Below are 21055 nucleotides of genomic sequence, written 5' to 3'. Positions count from 1 at the left end.
GTTCGGGCGTGGAGAGGCCCGACGGTCCAACCGGCCACGAGGCCGGTAACGTCTGGAGGTCATTAACCCTTCATTGTGCAACCGACTGTAAACACAGAAAGGTTATGTAAAGGACAGGGTGGAAGAGGGGGGGCAGGAAGGAGGCGGGTTGTTGTTTCTGTTACTGTGAGGTGTGACGGACAGGACATTCTGTCCAGTGCGCACACACGCACACACACACACACACAAAGTGGTAGATTGTTGTCATGAACAGCGATTATCAGTACATATTGGTGGCAAAACCGTGCAGATGTTTTCGCAGCATCTTTTCAGCATGATAGAACACACACACACGCACAAACACACTCAGGGGAATCCAGGCAAGATGGGGAGCAGACTTTGATACGAAGCAGCTAAGACAAAACAAGTCACAGAAGGGGAAGCAGAACCAGGAGTCCAAACTAGAAGAAATTGAGGTCTATGTCTGAAAAACTGGAACTCAGATCATCCAAACAGGATGTGGCTGCACAGCCTCTCACATGCATACACACACACACAGACACACACGCAAACAAACACACACACACACACACACACACACTCCAAAACAAGTGACAGAACAATAAAAGGACAAGGATCGGAGTGACTGTGGAAGGTTTTGGGAGCGTTAGGGACTGAGGCGATGTCATGAGGCCGTCTGAAGGTACAAGACGGAAGGGTGTTCCTCATTCTGAGATCTAATCTTCAAACATGCTTTTCAAAATGTTTTGAAACAATCTGGGGAGAGGATTTTTTTTCAGATTTAGATTCTAGACTTTGAGGCTGAAAACCGACTTCAGTTAAAAAAAATCCCTGACAATGAAATCATAGCGTGTTGTGTGTTGGGTACAAAGGTTGGGGCCTCCACCTCACAGCAAGAAGGTTTTAGATTTCCACAGGAGGGCCCCCACATGCAGGAGGTTCAGTGGAGACCCTACATCATTCAGAGATGTAAACAAGAGGGTGAATGGTTGTTTCTCCCTCCATGTAATGGTGTCTCCTCACGGAATATGGACAACGTTACGACCACCCCAGGGAAAGTTCAGCACAGATAGAAGGCCTATGATGTAACCGGCGGTGGAGAGCGGGGGAAGAACCCGTAGGAGGCTATCTTATCAGTAACGTGGCGTCACTAGCTCAGGCGTGACCTTGTTGAAGAGCAGTGGAAAAATCTGGGGTAACAAGTCGCCCTGCTTGTCCTGCATCTCCACCGTTCTGTTTGTTTGACTGACTAACACAAAAACAGGGTGTGGCAATGTGACTGTAGCCGACCAATCAGGCGGCAGATGCACTCTCAATAACAAAAGGTTTGCGATTACGTGGAAAAAGGAGGGAATTCATCTTAAATGAATTCAAGACTTCCTCTTGAACTTCACCTCTGCATGTTTAGGCTCCGCTCCCTTTCCTACCCATCCAGAAGAACCAAAATACCGCAGAAAGAAGTACTTGGAGTAACATTAGCTTATAAACTTGTTAAAACGATAAAATAACTGGAAAATTGAGGATATTTATAAATTGACAGATCCTGAAGTCACATGTGGAAAACTCACAGATTGCATCACTTCCTGTGATGCTGACTTACATTGCATCACTTCCTGCTTTCAGTCCCTCGCTGTTTTATTGACAATGAATACATTTGGTTAAATTTGACTTACCTGTTTCCTTTAACAGGCATGGATTTGTTTGTATTTGCTGATCAGAAAACGAGCCGTTCCTGATGGCTTTGTTTGGAGCCACAACACGATGCAATGAGAAGAAATCGGGTGCTGCAAAACGCCGTCTGAGGCCTTTCAGATGTTATGTTTATGAGTGTCTGGTATTTGACGTCTGATTTTAAGTAGGCCTCATTTGAACTGGTTGGCTCACATTTAAATGGCATGAAGGGAAAACATTGTTACCACCTATTGTTGTTCTTTGAGAGTCAGACAGGAATGCTTTGCGCTCGCGTCCGCCTCTATTTGAGTTTTAAATTGCCGCAGGTAAACACGGACGTGCACGTGTTCAAGCTCCGAGAAAACCGGCCTTTTTCAATGGGTAGACAACAGAGGTCTTTGTGTTTTCACGCTATCGAGGAAAGAACTGGCATTTTAAAAAAAAAATCTATTTCATAACCCCTTTCTTTACACCTGGGAAAAAAAAAAACCACACCATTATAAGATAAAGAACAGAATTGCCGGGAAACCAATAACTACATGGTCAGTGTAAAATACCTTCAACTATATTGTTTTCAAAGAACAATTAAAACCCATCACATGCAGATATGCGTAAAAAGATTACTTATAAAAGATAAGAAAAAAAAGGTAAACATCCGGGAGATAGAGGTTGGAGAAATAAAGAATTGATGGAGTGCAAGATTAGAGGTTGGTCATTGTTTCTTGGCGTTATCACAAATGATGGAACACTGAAACAAAAACACGCAAGTATTTTCCCCTCTAGTCGTGTTACACCCAAATTACATAACAGTGAATGAAAATACAGATTTATTGTCGTTTGAATTGTACTCGTTGCTCGCAATACACATTTTGACACTTCTTCCGTAATATTGAACAAAATTGAAAGTTTGCGGTCCTCGATTGCGTTAGCACACACAAGTGATGTAACACAGATGTTAAAAAAGAAAGCCCAACTTGTGTTATTGTTATTTTTCCACATGAAAAGTGTGAAATTGGGATAAAATCCCAGGCTTCCTGCGGGATTTGCCCAGTCATGCCGTTTTCTATCGCAGGAGGGGGTGGTCACATGGGTTGGTGACAGCCCTAACCGCGCCGTCTGATTGGCCGGGCCGCCCACGGTCCTGCCCCTCCGATAGGCTGCCTGTGTTGACGTCAGGCCGATCAGCTGTTGGAGCTCCGCAACAACAACAAAAGGAGCAGTCGGGGGACAGAGGAGGAAGCGGATAGCGACTCCCGACGTCAATCTCCCCGAACTAACATTTTTTATACGTTATTTCTTCCGAGAAGAATCTTTTACGTTTTTCTATTTTTCGAAAAGTAACACATCTACCTCCCTTTTTTTTGGAAAAAAAAAAGGATTTCGATCTCGCTTTGAGCTCGTCTGCATCTTCCTCCCTCCACCGCAGGTGAGCCCTTTGTTTTCCCCTCCGCGGACGTCAACGGTTTGGCTGACCGTTTTCCATCGCTGAAAACCGTTTAAAATCAAATTAACAACACAAACTGGATTCACTTTTGGATAAAGCACCGTGCTAAGTTACGAGGAGCCGTGTTTTCACGTCTCGGGCGGATTTGTTTTCGATAATAGCCGCTGTTGTAGTGTAATAATGCTACACTGGTGTTTGCTAAAGTTAGCTTGATCCGCTAGGCGACATGTTGATGTTGTTTTACCACCACTAAAGAGACGTTCCCGTGTTTTCCCGAGGGTGTTTGGCGGGTTTTGTTGCCGGAGATGAAAGTTTTAACGGGCGGACTGCCGTCCTGCCCTGTCGGTGTTGAATTACAGCCTCCTCCCCCTCTTTTTTAGCGAAACGGCTAACAATCCCTGCAGACTATGGCTCGACCCCCAGACCACTGTTTGTCCTCTGAGGACTCACACGGTCTTTGTTGTGGAAAAGCTGCAACAAAAACAAACACACGCCGGCCGATCGAGCATTTTAACAGTCGACAATCAAAAGAACTGACTGCAGTTTCTTCAAGTGGGCGATCGACTTAACTTAAAAGGCAAACTGTCTTTATACTCACGGTTTTCATTGTTGAAAGCTGAAAAGGTGCAGGATGTTTTTATTTTTTTTAACCCCAAATTGGTGGAATTTGTTTTTTGATATTTCAACCCTCTCCATTAAAGCTGATCTGACAGCATAGGTAGCATCACATAACCTTTTACCGCTTTCTCAGGTGTGTCACTGTCATTCCTTGTGAACACATCGATAATAACATCCCAATATAAGGTCAATTGTTATCCAATTTGCTCTTTTTGAATAAGTGTAACCTGAGCTCCGTCCCGCAGAGTGGAGGGACTTCCAGCCCAATCTTGATGTGACGTAATAGATGAACACAAGTCCACTGAGTTGGTGACCCGTTAAACGGCATTAATCTTTCTCCAAACAAGCAGCTTTCCTTTGTGTTTGTCTGATTGTTGCACGGCGGTGGAGGAGGAGCAGGTGCAGAGGATTATCAGCTGCTGTTGCTGGTTGGCTCGTGAGTTTGTTTGGCTCCCGGCCTAGAAAAATCAACACTCTTGCCTTTTTTTTCCCCCTACCCTGCCTCTCCTTAAGTGGATGTGACAACGCAGATGTACAAGCCCGAGTCCAGGCTTTAAAACGTAGCACAGGCACCTTCATGTGCTGGGGAGGAAAGTCTGACATTTGAAAACCAGTCTTTCGCCCAGTCTAGTCCCTTAAATGGCAAAGTGCAGACAGGGGCCTGGCCCGTGAGCGCCCCCCAGTGGTGCTTCGTATGTCCACCAGCAGGAGAGAAGAAGATGGACTCCTCCACCCAACGAGATGGCTACTTGCCCAATTCTACTCACCATAAACCATCGGGCAGGAGGTGCGAAGGTGTAGGTCAGACCTCCCACCCAGAGAGGGCTGTGAGATGATTGGAGGAGTTGTGGTGTCACAGAGGGGAAGCAGGCAGGATATAGATTGGGTAGAGCCTCATGATACCGCGAAAAGCTGGTGGAGGTGTGACACCGTCTTGTATTTCCCAGGAAATGTGGCCAGTGTTGATGTTGCGGACGCTGGCTTGCAACTTTGCAATGTTCCTCAGGTGTGTGGTTCTCCCATAAGGAACACCATCTGGAAATCTAGAAGTAACTGTTTTAGGGGAAAAATGTATTTATTAGTAAAATATGAGTGTTCAGGAAATTGCCAGACAATTTCCAAATATTAATATTACCTAGAGCAGTCAGCACTGAATTTCTCAGCCTGACACTGGGATGTTTATTCTTCGGTGAAAATTGTCAGAGGTGCCTTTGTCTATCAAAGCAGTCCGATCCAGCAAAGGGGGGGATGATGTCACATAGGGGAAGAGCACAATCTGTGATGACACTGGGGTTAAATCATGAGGTTGCAACTTTAAAGTGTGTCATCACACACCAGGATGTCAAAATGACCTGATAATTTGCACACCCTGACAGATTTGTTTTCTGTGACCTCTGACCCCTGGTCTCCTTCCCCACCTGTAGTTTTGCACTGGTGACGCTGAGTGATGCCCCGACTCCTCTCCCCCGCTCGCCGATGATCAACGACTGCGCCTTATTGATGCACTTTAGCGCCTCCCCAGAGCCCTCCACCCGCAGCTGATGACCAAAGCGCCAGCTTCTCCCCCCCGCCGTCGCCCGGAGCCCCGCGACACCCCCTGCCCCGCCCTCTGCTCGGCATCCCCCCTCGCAGGATGTTCCAGAGGTTCGCCAGCGCTCTGTTCGGGGACGACGTGGATGGGCTGAGCCAGAGCGGCCGACCGAGAGACGCCGAGGAGAAGGAGGAGGAGGATGAAGACTGGATCCTGGTCAATTACCTGGGTGAGGCCCACATAACTATTTAGCACGACAAGTTTCTTTACGAGGCTACCGCCCCCACTCCAGGATTAAACCCCGGTTAAATGCTGACTCGATTCTCTCCAGCGGAGACGCAGACAGAAAACAAACACGTCAGACAGATACTGAGTTTTTAACGGCAGGTAGGAGCCGGGCCAAGTTTCCAGCTGTCTGAGATCTTAAAAGTGCCTCCGGCTAAAATAGAGGGACTGCGCGCACACACGCACACACGCAGTGTATGCAGGAACACGAGAGGTGCGAATCCTGCCTTATGTGCGTCGAACCGCCTGTCGAGACTTCGCTCAGGTGTGAATGTTTAGGGGGGTGCCGGCCTCATTCCTCTGGGGTGGGTTTGGCCAACTTCCCCTGTCACAGCTGGCGCCTTCTGGACAGAACGGGTCAGAGCAGTGTCAGGAAACTGAGGAGGTTGAAAATAGATGGTGTTTCGGTTCAGAGCCACAGACACCGGAGACACACCAAGTATTAATACGCGGAGATCGGCTTTCAGAACGAAAGGGTTTAAAAAAGGAGAAAACCTCTGACATCTGCTGCCGGAGATGAGGCTCTTGAGCTGAGTCATTATCAATAGGATGCTGGTGACCATTGCTCCAGCTGATCGCGAGGCGCCAGACAGTCAGACTTCAGGTTTCTTCTGAGAGGAAGGTGATGTCAAATGTGACGCGGGAAAAGATTTTTCCCACGCTTTGTATCAATCGAAAAACAGGGGGAGTGGGTTCTGCGGAAAATGAACAGGGAACAAGTAGGAAGGCTGGGTCAACGTGCTAGAGCCCGCCGTCACGGTGGCTGGGTGGGGACCTGTCGAGTCAGCTGAGTCCTGTAGTCTGTTTGTGGCCAAACAAGGACTTGTTTGGGTGCCAAGCTGAAAACACTCGCTCCCACGAGGCCACCTGAGACGGGCGGGCGGGGCTGGGTCGGGGTCGCCATCCGGTTTGTCCCGACTCCACAATCGCTTGAATGAGTGAACAGGGAAACGCTGTAAGGTGATTGCCGCCGCTGCAAGGAATGATCCCCGGAAGAACTTTCAGGACCCCTGTGAAGCAGCAGGAGCCCCCTTGAAAGGTTGCCAGGAGAGAAATAAGGGTCAGCGATGGGCGGGCGGAGGAGATGGCTCCGGTCTCACACCTGGCAAGATGAAGTCAGAATTATTATCTTCAGGCTTTATTTAAGAGCAGATAAAAATAACGCGTGTGAGCAGCCAAGGGCCGGAGCCGTGGTATTTATAGTCCAGCTCATGTTCCCTCATTTCTTCCTGACAATCCAAACAGCAGCTCTTGCCAGGATGGGAGAGGTTTGCTGTGCAGCGAGGAGGCTGCGGCTCAGTGTGGTGTAAACACGGGGATGACAAGATTAAAACAACCCTGTTCCTCTTGAGTCATGTTCATCTGCGCGCGTGCATTTGCTCGCAGACGCACGCACGCACACACAGACAGACACGCCTGCAGGCTGCGGTCGCTGGGTCATGTGATGTTTGGCTGCCAAGCATCAACAGGAGGTTCTTGTTTGGGCTGCCGGGAGGCTTGGTGCCCCCTGCTGGCGGAGCCAGATGATTTCCCAGTTACTCTTTCAGACCGAAAGCTGCGATGCGATTGGCCGACAATAGAGTGACGCTTTGTGTCTGGTGTCCCCCTGCAGCCGACGCCTGCTCCGGCCCCTGCAATGATGACGTCTCCGAGTCCGCCGCTGCACCTTCAGGGGAGGAGGGGGACGAGGACGAAGACCTGGTGATGATCCCGTCCCCCATGGCCAGCCCGCCCATCCGCTACGCCTCCTGCACCTCCCTCAACTCCATGGCCGACACAGACCCGGACGCCTGCGGCGAGGAGGATGAGGACGGGGAGGAAGAAGAGGAGGAGGAGGAAGAAGGAGGCTTCCTGCGCCTGAACCCCTCGTCCCTGGAGGAGAGCTGGTTCGTGACCCCCCCTCCCTGTTTCACGGGCCGCAGCCAGCCGCTGCTCCTGGAGCCCAGCCCGCTAGAGAACCTGCTGATCGAACACCCCAGCATGTCCGTCTACGCCCACCACAGCCCCCCCAGGCTGGCCCTCGACCCCCTGCCGCGCTCCCTGGACCTGGACCTGGGCCTGTTGCCTGGCAACGTGCCTGCCGCCCCCCAGGCGTCCGGCGGGAAGGACAAAGGCAGACGCCCCCTGGACGGCCCGCGACACAGGTGTGACCCCAAGACGCCATGACAGCACGCTCCATCCACACCTATGTACACTCCTGAGGGGTTAAATTCAGGCTATATTTGCTTTTTTGGGGGGCTGGGAGGGGGCTGAAGAGGAAATTAAGAAAAGTATTCACCCTGTCTTAAATGTAATGTTCCTGCTGCCGGACTCAGCCCCCCCAAATGTTGTTAGCCCCCATCGGCCCTTGTTTCCAGTGAAGATCTTTGGACCCGGCCCAGAGTCTCACAAAGGGGGGCCCCTCGGCTCCAGAGCATCAAGACAAAACTGTGTTTGTGTCCCTCCGCAGGCCGGACATGGCGTTGGTGCAGCGTCGCTCCGCCCTCCACTCGGCCCGCTACGCGGCCACGCTGTCAGCCCGAGCCGGCCTCCTGCAGCAGCGTCCGGGCGTGGCCCCCCAGCCACTGTCCCGCAACGCCCTGCGCCGGCTCAACCTGCTGCGGCCCCCCAAGGCCGGCGCTGTGCAGCTACACCAGCCCGCCCAGAGGCACCTCAACTTCTGAGGTGCCGTCATCACCTTCGTCGTCACCCCTCCCGTCTCCACCATCCAGCCTGTTCGTCATCAGGAAACAAACACCAGCACTGAACCTGATGCTCCTGATCCCCTCTCCTCCCTCCTCTCCCATCATCCCCTTTTTCAGCGTCCAATCACAGAGAGGGAGGGTCGCCTTGACAACGCCCCCCCCCCATCCCCCCACCCTCCTCTCCTGTTTTTCTTCGTGTGTAGAATCAATGCTGTAGGTCACTTTACTCTGAGGCAGGTTAGCGGCGGCGTCAGTGTCAGGACGTCCCAAGCCCAAGCGACGTCACTCAAGCCTGAAGGTGCGGTTTCTTCAATCAGAGGGCCGAAGCTGCCCGCTGGGCTCGGTCTGGACGGTCGCCATGGGAACAGATGGCCTGAAAGGGAAACTCCTGACCCGTCCTACGGGGACGGGGGGGTTGCTTTGTGCCCATCGGCGTGGCAACTGCTACACCTGCCTCCGGATTTGTAATTCAGTACTTTTCACGATATTTTCTTGAAAATGAAAAAAAAAAAAAAAAAGGAAAAGTTGTTAAAGAATACTGGGTTGAATATCACTAAACGCCTTGTTTTAACGGTAGCTTTGAGATGAATAGACGCCTACAAGAAAAACAAACTTATGTAACGGGAAAAAAAAAACTCCAAAATTATTTTTTGAAAAGAAAAAAAACATTTACATATCAGTATGAAGTTGGTATATATGGTTTCCTTGTGTAGGAGTGTGTTTGGTTGTGTTAGCGCGCGTTGTGTGTTGCATGGTCGTAGAGCTGTGTGTCGGTGGTCGGACAGAAGAAAACATGATCGGTGGTTTTTATCGTTCCTGTTCTTAAACTGAATCTGCAGTCCATTTTCTCAGGGTCTCAAAACAATCACCTTTACACTTTAGGAAAATGCAGATTTACTTGACGGCTGATTATTTTCTGTTAGCGAGAATCGAATCCCGGTCGCGCGACTGTGAACACAACCCTGTTATTTGTTCAGCGATGTTTATACATCTTGATCTTGTTCCTAACATGCTTTGAAACTGTTATTGTACTTTTTAACTTTTTCCACGTTAACTTAGTTCCACTTTGTTAAACTATTTAAACCGAAAAAAAAAAAAAAAAAAGAGTAGCGATGACCTTAAACCCAGAACTCGGCATAGTTATTTTTTCGGGATGGTGGTGCTCACCTGAGACGCCACAGGAGATTCACCCCGATCTTCCGCCAGGGAAGTACAAGAAGAAAGGAAACAATTAGTATCTCAAAAGGTTGGAAGAATACTGCCACCGCTTTAAAACCATAGATTTCTTTGTCATGCAGCACGTGTCTGAAAAGTCCCAGCATTGTATTCCTCATTGCTTTCCCCCCCCCAAAACCATCTCTATTTACACCAGAGGCTTGAAATATTATGTTTTAATAAGTATTTCCAAGTCTTGTCCTCAAATTGGTGCGTTTATATTGAGCCTCAAGAGATGTTGGTAGCAACGGTTTTGACTGAAGAAGCGGGTTCTGTTCCCCTTCCGTCCACCGGGGGGGCGCAGCGACCAAAGACCCCCATCACTTTGTCCGGTTCTGTCCAAGAGTGCATCAGTTCGGTGCGTTAATTACGGATTTAAATCAGAACGTTAATTTTGACAGACTTTGAAAAGTTCATTTCAAAAGGGGTCGGGTTTGAGAAATTTCCTGTTTGTTTTGTTTGCCTTTCGAGTAACTATGTTCAACCGTTTTTTCCTTAAAAGTTTTGAGCTTGTGTTTTGTATTTTCTTCTTGTCTTTTCCTGGCAGAAGTGATCTTTTTTTTTCCCCGAGGAGGTGTGGAAGGGCTTCAACTTCACATAATGCCGATTTATTCCAAACAGACAAAGTCACACCCTCTTAACTCACTGAACGCAGCAGGGAATGGCAGAGGTTGCTTTCAGGATCTGATGGCTCATTTTTATGTTCCGGGTGTTTGGTTTGTCTCTGTCGTGTCTCTGGTCAGTTTGAGCTTTTCCTCTCTTGAATGTGTGTCTCGTCATTGAGCTTTGGAATCGTGATGTACTCTGTTTAAAATAGAAAACATGAAAAAAAAAAATTCAAGGGAACGGGAGACGACAGTTTCTCCTTCCGTCTTTCAGGATTAGTTTAGTGTTCTGGTGTCCTCGCCGTCAGACTCACAGGGACTGGTCGTGTTTTTTTGTTCAATGCCTTGAATCTTGTGGATCACGTGCCTTCCAGGGGGAAATGTTGTAAATGACAATGCATCAATGAAGAACTTGAACTCTGGCTCTGGTCTTTGTTTTACCACGTCCTGATGTCCATGTCAGAACCATCTATGCACCACTCGCAGCCCCTTTTGATACCGAACCAGACAGAAGATGTAGCAAAACCTTTTCTCCTCTGTTGTTTTATTTTTCTTTTTCTTATTTTAAAGTGTGAAGAATATGTTGTGGCATTTTTTTTTTTTATTTGTTTTAATTTTTTCTGAAATTTCTCACCAAGTGTTACACAATTTTTGCTTTTTTGGTGTAGTTTACTGGAATAATACAGCACTTGCCAAAAAAAAAGGTTTTAAAAAAGGTGTAGGAATTTTTAGGGTTTATTTATCGACATAACTTTGTATTTCGGATGTTTGACTTTGTTCTGATGTCAGATAGAAAGTGCTGATTTTAAAGTGGGGTCATCTGTTTTCAGACTAATAGTTCCTACATGTGATCTCTCATTAGTCTCAATAAATGTTTTCATACACAAAACTCTGTGTGTGGGTTTATTGCACAGTCGTGACTCAGACAGCGCCGTCCAGCTCGACCGGCGAAAATGCTACCGTGCAGACAGAGCTGTTGTCGACAGAGGTTAGATTGGTGTTTCCATCAGCGATGCCTGGTGCCTCGATACTATTGCGGTCTTCACACACTGCTCACCTCTGGTGGAATTTAAGGCCAGGGAATTCACAGCCATATTGCTTATGGCTGTTGACATCCCATCGCACCAACCCACTCCACGATGTGCTGGTCGGGCACAGGGGTTCTTTCAGCTCCAGACCGATTCAACCACGATGCACCACCGAGCGCCATCGGAAATCATTCCTGCCAGCAGCCTTTAAGCTGTAGAACTCACTCTGAGAGTCAGACACTCAAGAGTGTCTTCTGTGCAATAAATGCTTACTTTACAACAACTACTGTTACACAAAATTATTACGTGTGCTTAAATACACATGTATATGCATATCCACAGGCTCCTGAACGCTCCGAATACTGTCTTCACAGCCAGAGACTCTGTTGGCCTCAGGACAGCGAGGGCCAACCTGTTCCATGGTATCAAGAAGGCTAAAAGTCAGTACTCAAGGAGGATTGCCTTTAGTTTCAGCAGTGGCAGACACTGGCAGCCTGTGGCGGTGGCTACAGACCCTCACAGACCATAAGCCCGGACGCCGGACCTGCGACAGCCACACCTCTCTGCCGAATGAGCTGAGTTCTTCACCAGGTTTGAGGCACAAAACACCCCCTCCTAGCAACCAGGTACTGACACTGTCCTCAGACAGCGTGAAGAGATCACTTGACAGGATCAATGCACGCAAAGCCCCGGGTCCTCACAACATAACTGGCCGTGTACTGAGAAATGGCACAGAGGAACACTTATATGTCCTCACGGACATATTCAACACATCGCTGAGCAAAGCTGTTGTTCCAATGTGCCTCAAAGCTACAGCCAGTCTTAGTCGTCCCCGAGAAGAAGTCGTCGCCTCTTTGCCTCAACGATTACCGCCCAGTTGCACTCGCTTCCATCCTCATGAAGTGCTTTGAGCGGCTAATCATGGAGCACTTCAAGTCGGCCCTTCCCCCTTCCCTCCCTGGACCCCTACCAGTTTGCGTATTGGTTGAACAGCTTGACCGATGATGCCATTTCCACTGCCCTCACACACTTGAACACTAAGGACTCGTATGTTAGAATGCTGGTCATCCACTTCAGCTCAGCATTCAACACGATCATCCCCCGAAGCTCACTCACAACCTCGGCCAGCTGGGGCTCAACAACTCGATATGCAACTGGCTGTTGGACTTCCTGATGGGAAGACCACAGGCGGCACGAGTCAGCGGGAACACATCCAGTAACATCACTGTGAATAACGGGTCCACTCAAGGACCAACGATCTTCAAGTATGCGGACGAAATAACTGTGGTTGGTCTCATCTACGATGGAGATGAGACTAATTACAGGAGCAAGGTTTGCCACTTTGCCGTGTGTTATAGTGCCAACAATCTCTGAATGTGGAGAAGACAAAGGAAATTGTTGTGGACTTCAGGAGAGAGCACACCCAGCACACCCCTCTGACCGTCAACAGTGCCCACGGTGGAGAGGGTGAACTGCACCAAGTTCGTGCGGGTGCATGTATCAGGGGACCTCCCCTGGACCATGAACAATGCATCACTAGACCAAAAAAGCACACTGGCGTCACTACTTCATCAGCAAGCTGAGGAGAGCCAGAGCCCCACCCGCCATTATGACCACCTTCTACAGGGACACCATCAAGAGCATCCTGACAAGCTGCATCACAGCATGATACGCCACCTTCACTGCATCCTGTCGCAAGAGCCTCCAACGTATAGTAAGAGCAGCTGAGATTTTCGGTGCCCCTCTCCCCTCCCTCCAGGACATCTACAACACCCACCTCACCTGCAAGGTCGTCCTCGCACCCGTCGCACAGCTTCTTCAGTCAGCTGTCATCAGGAAGGAGAATGCAGTCTCTGGGCCAGGACCAGCAGACTCAAGGGCTGCTTCGTCCAGCACACTGTCAGGAAGATCAACTCGGGCCCTGCTCTGTCCCCTCTACCCTTTCAGCCCCTCCCCACATCCACATACTGTGGATTCAGAGCCCCCCCCCTCATACACACACTATGGACTATGAGCCACCCCCCCCCAAACACACACATGCAATCCAAGCTCTGCCCCCCCCCGCCCCCGAACACATCATCAAGAACATATAAGAACTTTTTCATGGGCTCACTTGTATTCACTTAAATGCAAAAAATGCAGTTAAAAACTGTTGACGTAACTGCACTTTAATGCTGCTGTCACCTGTTTTGTTTTTTTTCTTGCGAGTGGACCTTAGTACCACTGTCACTTTAAAAACAAATCAAGAGAAAATTGCACCTTAACAACTACTACTTCAACATAACTCGTTGTTGTGTTCAGTGACAAATTATTTATTTTTGTACTTTTGCATCCTGGGCCTTAGTAACGCCATTTTAGTGCTCTATTTCAAGGTATGGCAGTATTGACAATAAAGCTGACTTTAACTTTTTGACTTTATTATATTTAAAAGTGAAACCGATCACGTGACAATTACCTAATTTTCATACATATATAAACACCTATTACATATATTCGCGGTTTAATAAGTTGTAGAATAATATTAGATTGTAAATGGAAATATACCGGACTGAAAGAGTGCTCAGGTTATTTGGAACTGCGGCTGCGCGTTGGCACGCGGCCTTCTGTTTGACAGCGAGCCCACGTGCTCGCTGTTTACATTTGCGTCGAAGCACGCGCCGGCGCCACTCGCGCGTTCATTGGCCGAGTGTCTCGCGGGCTCCTCCCCCCGAAGGAGACCGGAAGCGCAACCGTTTTCGTTAGGAGACAAAATAGCGCTTATATCTTCGCTAAGTGCGAAAATAGGTGTTCAAACCTCCCGCGGCTCGGTAACCAGTGGTCTTCCCCTGCGTGAAAGTTTAACCGGGACGCACAGAAAGCGGTTAAAACATCGAAAAACAAGGCGGTGGTCGATGTCCGTTTGAAACTAACGTTGCCCGCGGTGTTGCCGACGATATAAAGCCGTGAAATCCCGTCGCCGTGTCTTCAAACCCCGGTAAATGTAAAGGGAGACCCCGCCGGGATCGCCTAACGGCTCGGCGCCGGCGGCTGGCAAAGATTCCCCGGTCCTTTTTTTGAAACGTTTAGCGCGTTTCTGCAAGACCGGGAATACGCATGCGCAGTGGGGGGTGGCGGTCGAACGCGGATATAAGGATTGGCGCCGGCGCCACAGCTGATCCATTCATTCATTCTTCACAGAGGAGGTAAGATCCACGGCCGGGAGCCCGCTTTTAAACCTTTATTTATCCCCTAAAAACATCTTCCTCCGTTGGAGGTACTTCTTTAGTTATTATCGCGTGTTTGTGGGTCGATTGCGCCCCTTTTCCTACGTTATAACATTGTGGTACCTGCGCTGATTCACCTCGGGACGAGCCGGGCTCTTAATCAGTGTTTCCGATCTTATTCTGGGATCCCTGCTGTAAATGAACCCCCCGCAGGTTGGAGAGCGTCACCTGGTGATGTGGGTTCGCGTCCGGGCCGCCGAGCGGGAGAAATTGTCGGGATTTGTCTGGCGGTGTTGACCTAGTTAGCAGCGGGGCTACAAAGTTGGCTAATGACAGTAGGCGCTAGCATCCCTCTATGGCCGCCCGTTTGCTCGAAGCTCCGAAACGCCGCGGGTTGAGCTCTGTGTGCGGACACAAACCTCTCTCCACGTCGGCCTAACGATCAGATTCGTTAATAACCCGATAAGGGTCGATTTCCGCGGCCGTGTGTCCCTGCTTCCCCCGGGCCTCCCCCAGCCCCGCGGAGGCAGGGCTCAAATCCTCCCGCTTTGCGCAGCGGAAATTGGCGCGTCTTTGAGTTTCAATCCTCCATTAAAAAGTGTGTTTTCGCTGTGTTTTTCCGGTGAAAGCCTCCCTCGGCCGCCGGGCTCCGAAGGCACTGGGTGTCCACCCCGTCCGGGCGGGACAGAACCGTGGATTTTTAACCGTTTTTATTGAGTTTGAAGCCGAGGGACAAACAACCCCCCTCCGTCGGGGCGCAGCTGCCATACTTAGCACACCGTGCCGTTTGGCTTTACCGCCCTCCGCCCGGCCCGGAGGGACTACTTTCTCCCGGTTCGGCTCCAAACGGAGGTTATTGTCCTCTTTTCCGTTCCCTTTTCCTCTTTGAGCAAATCTGCTAGTTTGCTAGCATCAATGTGAGGAGGTCGAGCTGCAAACACTCGTCACTCCATCTCTGCATTGTGTTGAATGTAACGAGTAATTAGTAAGTGTGTGTTTATTACAGTCTTATCCCTAAGTGGAGCAGAGCTGGCCTCACCCCATGTGGGCTGCAGGGAGTTCCTCCATCTTCTCCCCTCCATCCTACCACTGAATTTCCACCCACACGGCCTCACGCACTAATTCTGCCTTCCTCTATTCTGTTGCAGGGGAGACAGAACCCGGTCAGCACCATGTTCAGACGCAGGTGAGCAGCCGCGCAAAGCACATCTTGTAAGAATGAACATGAAGATACGGGTGTTGGTGGCATTGGACGGCAAGGTTATAACCTTCCTTGACTCAGTAAAAGCCCAGATTAAGTTCTGTTTCGGCCAAACGAACCGGGCCAGATTTTGTATCCAAACGTTTAATAACTCGCAATAACCTCCTGACAATGTCGATCTTTGTGAGCCTGGTGGGTTGAATGGTTGTTGTATATTTTCTCATCCCCAGTGACCGCATCACACTCCGGGCTCGGGACTCCAACGCTCCAGAGCCAGCGGTCAGACTCCCGCCGAGGAAGAGAAAGCTTGAGGTTTGTGATTTGTTTGGAGTTTCTTGGGGGCGGGAGGGTTATCTGTTTGTCTATCCCGCCATCTCGCTCAGCCGGGAAGACAGCAGATAGCACCTGAAGTATTGATATCTATTTCTGACCCGGGACAAACAAAGACTGACTGGTTTATCCCTCCCTGCAGCCTGCGAAGAAGAAGCCACAACTGGGCGCCAAGAAGCAGAGTTTTGAAATACGGGTCAGTGTGTGTATGGCTGATAAGAGAGTGAGTGTATGTGTGTGTGTGTGTTGGCTCTTTAGTTTGTTGACTCCCTTATAGTTTCAATAGTTTCTCACATTTCTATAAATTTAAAAGATGTCAGTCTTTTTTTTTCTTCTTCTTTTTTTTTTGAGGAGAGCTACTGTGTCTCTAGCTTAATCTTAGCCAGTGGGGGATCTAATATTCCGTCCATCATCCTGGTCGGACCAAGGCCACAGCAGAAGCTGGAGTAGTAACACGTAAAAAAGCAGAAGTAAAATGGAGTAACTTGAGTTTCAAATGCAGGGTTGATGCAGTAACAGGCTTCCACCACATGTGTCGCTGTTCGGCACTTTTCCCAGAAGTCCAATTTCATATTTACGCATCCTCCATTCATGAGACATCTTTCCCTTTTTTTGCACTTCAGAAGTGCTGGTCTGAGAATGAAGCGAGCCCCTGCATCCTCATAGAAACCCCCCACAAAGAACTGGAACCCTCGGACCCGTCCACCTTCAAGCAGTACAGATTCAAGAACCTCTTCATCAAGGCCTCCCCCATCCCTTGCCTCAGGTGAGTCCACAAGGAGGGTGGTTGTAGTGAAGAGCTCCGTTTCTGCTCCTCAGCAAACCATGATCCTTCAAAGCATCATAGTCTGATGAACAAATCAGGTGCTCAACACCATGTCCCATTGTGGACATATGGATGAAAGACTTAATTTGCATCTTCATCTGTTCTGCTTTTTAAAAATGGAGAAGATTTGTTGAATTTCTGTGTGTGTGTGTGTGTTACAGCTGGGCCAGCTCGGATGACGTGTGGATCAAGATGCTTAACAAGGAGCTGAAATACATCCACGACAAGAGTTACCTGCTGCTGCATCCCAAGCTGCAGCCCAGCATGAGGGCCATCCTCCTGGACTGGCTGCTGGAGGTGGGTGCGGTTGGACAGAGGCTCCAATCGTCTCGGCCGACTCTTACTCAGTGTAACCACGTGCGTGTGTTCTTGTGCGCAGGTGAGCGAGGTGTTCAACCTCCACCGGCAGACGGCCTACCTGGCTCAGGACTACTTCGATCGTTTCATGCTAACTCAGGAGAATGTCAACAAAGACTTCCTCCAGCTCATCGGAATCACAGCGCTTTTTATCGCGTCCAAGATAGAGGTCGGTCCTGTGTGCGTGTCTTCGGGCGTGCCTTTGCCCCCTTAGGCAGCGAACATATTTGTAAGGGAATCTCCTCAACCTCCATCTCCCTCTCCTGCAGGAGATCTACCCTCCTAAGATCTTTGAGTTTGCCTACGTGACGGATGGAGCCTGTGACGTCTGGGACATCAGGCGCACTGAACTGCACCTCCTGAAGGTAACGGACCCGCAGCACCAGACCCTATTCACGATATTTCGTGTTCCCATAATGATGCGGGCTCCACTCACCCCCGAGTTGTCCATCTGCAGGCGCTGGACTGGAACCTGTGCCCGGAGACGCCCATCTCCTGGCTGAAGCTCTACGCCCAGGTGGAGGCCCAGACCAATGGGGAAAACTTCCTGGTGCCACAGTTTTCCCAGGAAACCTACATCCAGGTCACACAGGTAACACTCGGATCATCTTCAAATGTTTATAACCTATTCAGAATATATACATACATCCTCTTACCTGCCATAAAACTCAAAAAAATGGGGGTTAGGTAAGGATCGAAAGATAAATGGATTGTAGTTGACATGCTGATCTTTGACCTCCAGCTACTCGACCTGTGTATGATGGACGTCAAATCATTAGACTTCAGCTACAGCATCCTGGCTGCCGCCGCCTTCTGCCACTTCTCCACCTTCGACGTAGTACATAAAGTTTCGGGTAAGTTTGTCGCCCTCACATGATCAGCTGGATGCTGGGAATGAAGCAACGCCTGGTAACTCGCGGTGCCTTCGTTGTCACAGGCTTGACGTGGGAGAGCGTGGCGCCCTGCGTGCAGTGGATGAGCCCCTTCATGGACACGCTGCGATCCGAACCAAAACCTCAGCTCAAAACCTTCGCCAAAGTCAAGGCCGACGACCGCCACAATATCCAGACGCACGTGACCTATCTGGAATTGCTGGTGAGACACATATACACACACACACACACACACACACACAACCGGCTGTCAGTATAGGTGTGTGCGTGACGCCATGACCAAACCAAAGCAGAGAAAAGTCCATTACAGTGTAAACTTCAGGATGCGTCGATGTTGGAGTTTTGCTAGATCCGAGCCGTCGCTCAGTGGATTTTCTGCTTTGTGATCCGAGCTCAGAAGTGGTGTTTAAAGGCAGTCACCACAAGGTAGCCTAGCGAAAAACGTGGATTTCACACAAGTAGACTACATCTTGTATAGAGATTGTAATCTGAAGGAGATCAGTGACTGCGGAGTAACGGTAGCTGAGCGTTTAGCCAGACAGCAGAGTATGCTGGTTTGTAGGATGACTGGTGACAAAGAAGATCAAGAAGACAAAGGAAGAGCGGATGAAGTGGTGGAAGCTGAAAAGGGAGGAGTGTTGTGTGGTTTTCCGGGCTTTCAGTTGAGAAAGGCTCTGGGAGGTCAGGGAAGCTTCCACACGACAGGTCCTTTCCAGCGAATGTGATCGGGGAGGCCGGTAGGAGAGACCTGGTGTGTCGTCTGGAAGGAAAGTAGATAAGGAGACTTGGTGGAATGAGGAAGTGAGGGAGTATATACAGAGGGAAAAGGTTAGCAAAGAAGTGGCATTCACTCTGTCGCTTAGTTTAGCAGTACAGTGTAGCAAAGTTACATTTAGCATCGAGTGTGTAGCCGATAAGTTAAACATGGAGCACCAAATGAAAAACTAGTATGATCTTCAAGGGAAATATTCTTAATAAAACCACTTTTTTACCGTCTTTTTGAGATTGAGTTTCGAGCTTGGTCACCAGTTCCACTCCCAAAACAAGGTTTCCCTGTAGTCTGGTTTTAAAGGTTTGTGCGTCTCCCACCTCTCTGCAGAGAAAGGCCCAGGATCGCGCCGTGGACGCCGTGGACTGCCAGCTTTCCCCTGTCACCGTGGGGGCCATTCTGACTCCACCCAGCAGCACCGAGAAACCAGCCAATCACTGAGCGGGAATTCCTGACGCTGGCTGGACGCCGTCGGGATGCGGCGGCGGCAGTTCCTGACCATCATGTAGCATAATCGGATTTTCAAACACTAAGATCAACTCTCGTCTTTTTGGTCGGACTGGGAGTCGAGCTGCCGCGTTGGCGTCTCCGACGATCTGTGATTCACCGGTTCTTTTCTTCAGATGCTGCTTCGATCAGATCCTCAGGAAATGTCTGGCCATAATAAACTCCGGTGTCACCCGGAGGCTTCCGGTCTTAAGAGGTGAAACACCGTTCTCAACTCGGAGGAACAAATGAGCCGCGGGAAGTGGCGTCTAGCTTTTGTGGCTTCCACTTTGTATGTTGAACGTTACATTCCTGGGAAACTTGACTTGTGTGGTAAAGCAACTTGCAGAGATTCCTTTTTTTTTTTTTTTTTTTTTCCTTCTAATGCTTTCATTTTGTATTTATTGATCCTTTTTTATGTTTTTAAAAAAAGGAAAACAAATTTTGAATCATCTGAATTTGTTGGCTGCCAAAGGTAACAGCTATTTATAACCCTGCTGTGACTCCTGACCTCCACCTGCAGCTCCACCCTGCCCCTGTGCCTTTTGGAGAGACTACCAAGAATTGGACGTGAAAAAGCCGTGACTGAAGAGTGAACATGCCGCAGGAAAAACAAAATACTGTGGAAACTGTATTGAGATGCTTAAGAATGTACGTTTTGTAAATAGATGAATTGACAAATGTGTAATTTTGTTTTATATTGTTATGTTTTAAATAAATGTCTGAGGACAAGTTAGCTTGTTTGTATCTTTACTGGCATTGTAAAGTAATACGAGAGAGTAGAAATGATTACGCGGCCGGCAAAGCTTTGGATGATGGTCTCATTGTTGCAAAGATAAAGTTCAGGACTCTCATATCTCAGAAGGATAAACGGGAAGGTTTGTGTCGAGAAGTGGAACTGGTGCAAAAAACAAATAAGAAATGATTCTGACTCATACCAGCTCACGGAAGGGCTGGGTTAGCTTGGGGACAAATACCAACATGGTACCACTGGAAGCTGGGCTACTGTGGGTGGAAGGAGGAGGAAAGGCAAGAGTGGGACTGAGGAGGGACGATGACAGGAAAAGTTAGAGTTGGTTGACATGATGCAGAGAAGGAAGGTGGATACACTGCGTCCAGGAGACCACGCGGAAAGACAGCAATGCTAGAAGCTTAGGAGCATGTTTGAAGTTGTACTGAAGAGAAATGGAGTGGGAGTTATCTTGAAGGAGAAGTTTGTTAGGAATGTTCTGGAGGTTAAAAGAATGTCAGATAGACTTATGAGTTTGAAACTGGAAGTTGAAGATGTGGTGCTCAGTGTTGTCAGTGGCTTTGCCCCACTGGAGGGATCTTAAGACGGAGAAGGTTTTCATGATAGTTCTCCCTATTACTCTGTCCGGCTACCATGGGCGTATGTTTTGTGAAGCGATAAGGTCAACTAGCTCTTCAATTTGCAATTGCTACTTGATTTTTATATCCTATCCCACGTGTTACAGCTTAATATGTTTACACCGGGTATAAACATAACCAGAAACTAACGGTTTCATGTCTTTTTATACTGAACTCAGCATATTGTCTTGAGTTGAGATGTTGAGTTCTTGAAGGCTGTCACTAGGAGGAACCACTGAGTAACAAGGGACAGGTGGGGGCAACGGAGTAAAAGTTATAAGTTACAAGGTTATCCTGATAATTGAATACACTGCAATGGTATGGACAAGAAAGAAATGGAGTTGGAGTTATCTTGAAGGAGTTTGTTGGGAATGTTCTCTCCTGTTCTTGTGCTGCAGAAGAAACGTCTTCAGTTCTTCAACTGCAGAAGTCTCTCAGATAAGAGGTGTAATGTCTTCAAGCGAAGCGAATCAAGTCCAGTTGCCACGTGAGGAAGATTTGGCAAGAATTAATGTTGAGAGTAGGGAATTGGTGCAGACTT

The 21055-nt window shown here is 48.8% G+C and overlaps 2 protein-coding genes across 2 annotated transcripts; both read left to right on the top strand.

Annotated features, from left to right (window-relative positions):
• Positions 1–2858: 2858 nt before the first annotated feature.
• Positions 2859–10942, top strand: tp53inp1 (tumor protein p53 inducible nuclear protein 1). The gene is made up of 4 exons (XM_086153883.1): positions 2859–3097; positions 5158–5493; positions 7162–7693; positions 7999–10942. The coding sequence occupies exons 2-4, from the start codon at positions 5367–5369 to the stop codon at positions 8210–8212; spliced, it is 873 nt and encodes a 290-aa protein (XP_086010009.1). The 5' UTR covers positions 2859–3097; positions 5158–5366; the 3' UTR covers positions 8213–10942.
• Positions 10943–14203: 3261 nt separating this feature from the next.
• On the top strand, positions 14204–19878 carry ccne2 (cyclin E2). Its single transcript, XM_086154430.1, has 12 exons — positions 14204–14263; positions 15433–15470; positions 15716–15797; positions 15958–16011; positions 16439–16581; positions 16803–16938; positions 17021–17167; positions 17268–17363; positions 17456–17590; positions 17741–17852; positions 17936–18093; positions 18991–19878. The coding sequence occupies exons 2-12, from the start codon at positions 15457–15459 to the stop codon at positions 19099–19101; spliced, it is 1188 nt and encodes a 395-aa protein (XP_086010556.1). The 5' UTR covers positions 14204–14263; positions 15433–15456; the 3' UTR covers positions 19102–19878.
• The last annotated feature ends 1177 nt before the right edge of the window (positions 19879–21055 follow it).

This window comes from Fistularia commersonii, chromosome 10 (genome assembly GCF_037954325.1).
Source record: "Fistularia commersonii isolate RoL2024-O1a breed Wild chromosome 10, RoL_Fcom_v1.0, whole genome shotgun sequence".
Taxonomy (NCBI): domain Eukaryota; kingdom Metazoa; phylum Chordata; class Actinopteri; order Syngnathiformes; family Fistulariidae; genus Fistularia; species Fistularia commersonii.
This window is presented reverse-complemented; position numbering and strand designations above follow the sequence as displayed.

Bases quoted from the DNA above. Each gene is read 5' to 3' on its own strand.
- tp53inp1 (XM_086153883.1), top strand. From the start codon at position 5,367: ATGTTCCAGAGGTTCGCCAGCGCTCTGTTCGGGGACGACGTGGATGGG. The intron at 5,494-7,161 runs GTGAGGCCCACA...GTCCCCCTGCAG, and splicing joins GATCCTGGTCAATTACCTGG to CCGACGCCTGCTCCGGCCCC. The intron at 7,694-7,998 runs GTGTGACCCCAA...GTCCCTCCGCAG, and splicing joins CTGGACGGCCCGCGACACAG to GCCGGACATGGCGTTGGTGC.
- ccne2 (XM_086154430.1), top strand. The intron at 17,168-17,267 runs GTCGGTCCTGTG...CCTCTCCTGCAG, and splicing joins TTATCGCGTCCAAGATAGAG to GAGATCTACCCTCCTAAGAT. The intron at 18,094-18,990 runs GTGAGACACATA...ACCTCTCTGCAG, and splicing joins TGACCTATCTGGAATTGCTG to AGAAAGGCCCAGGATCGCGC.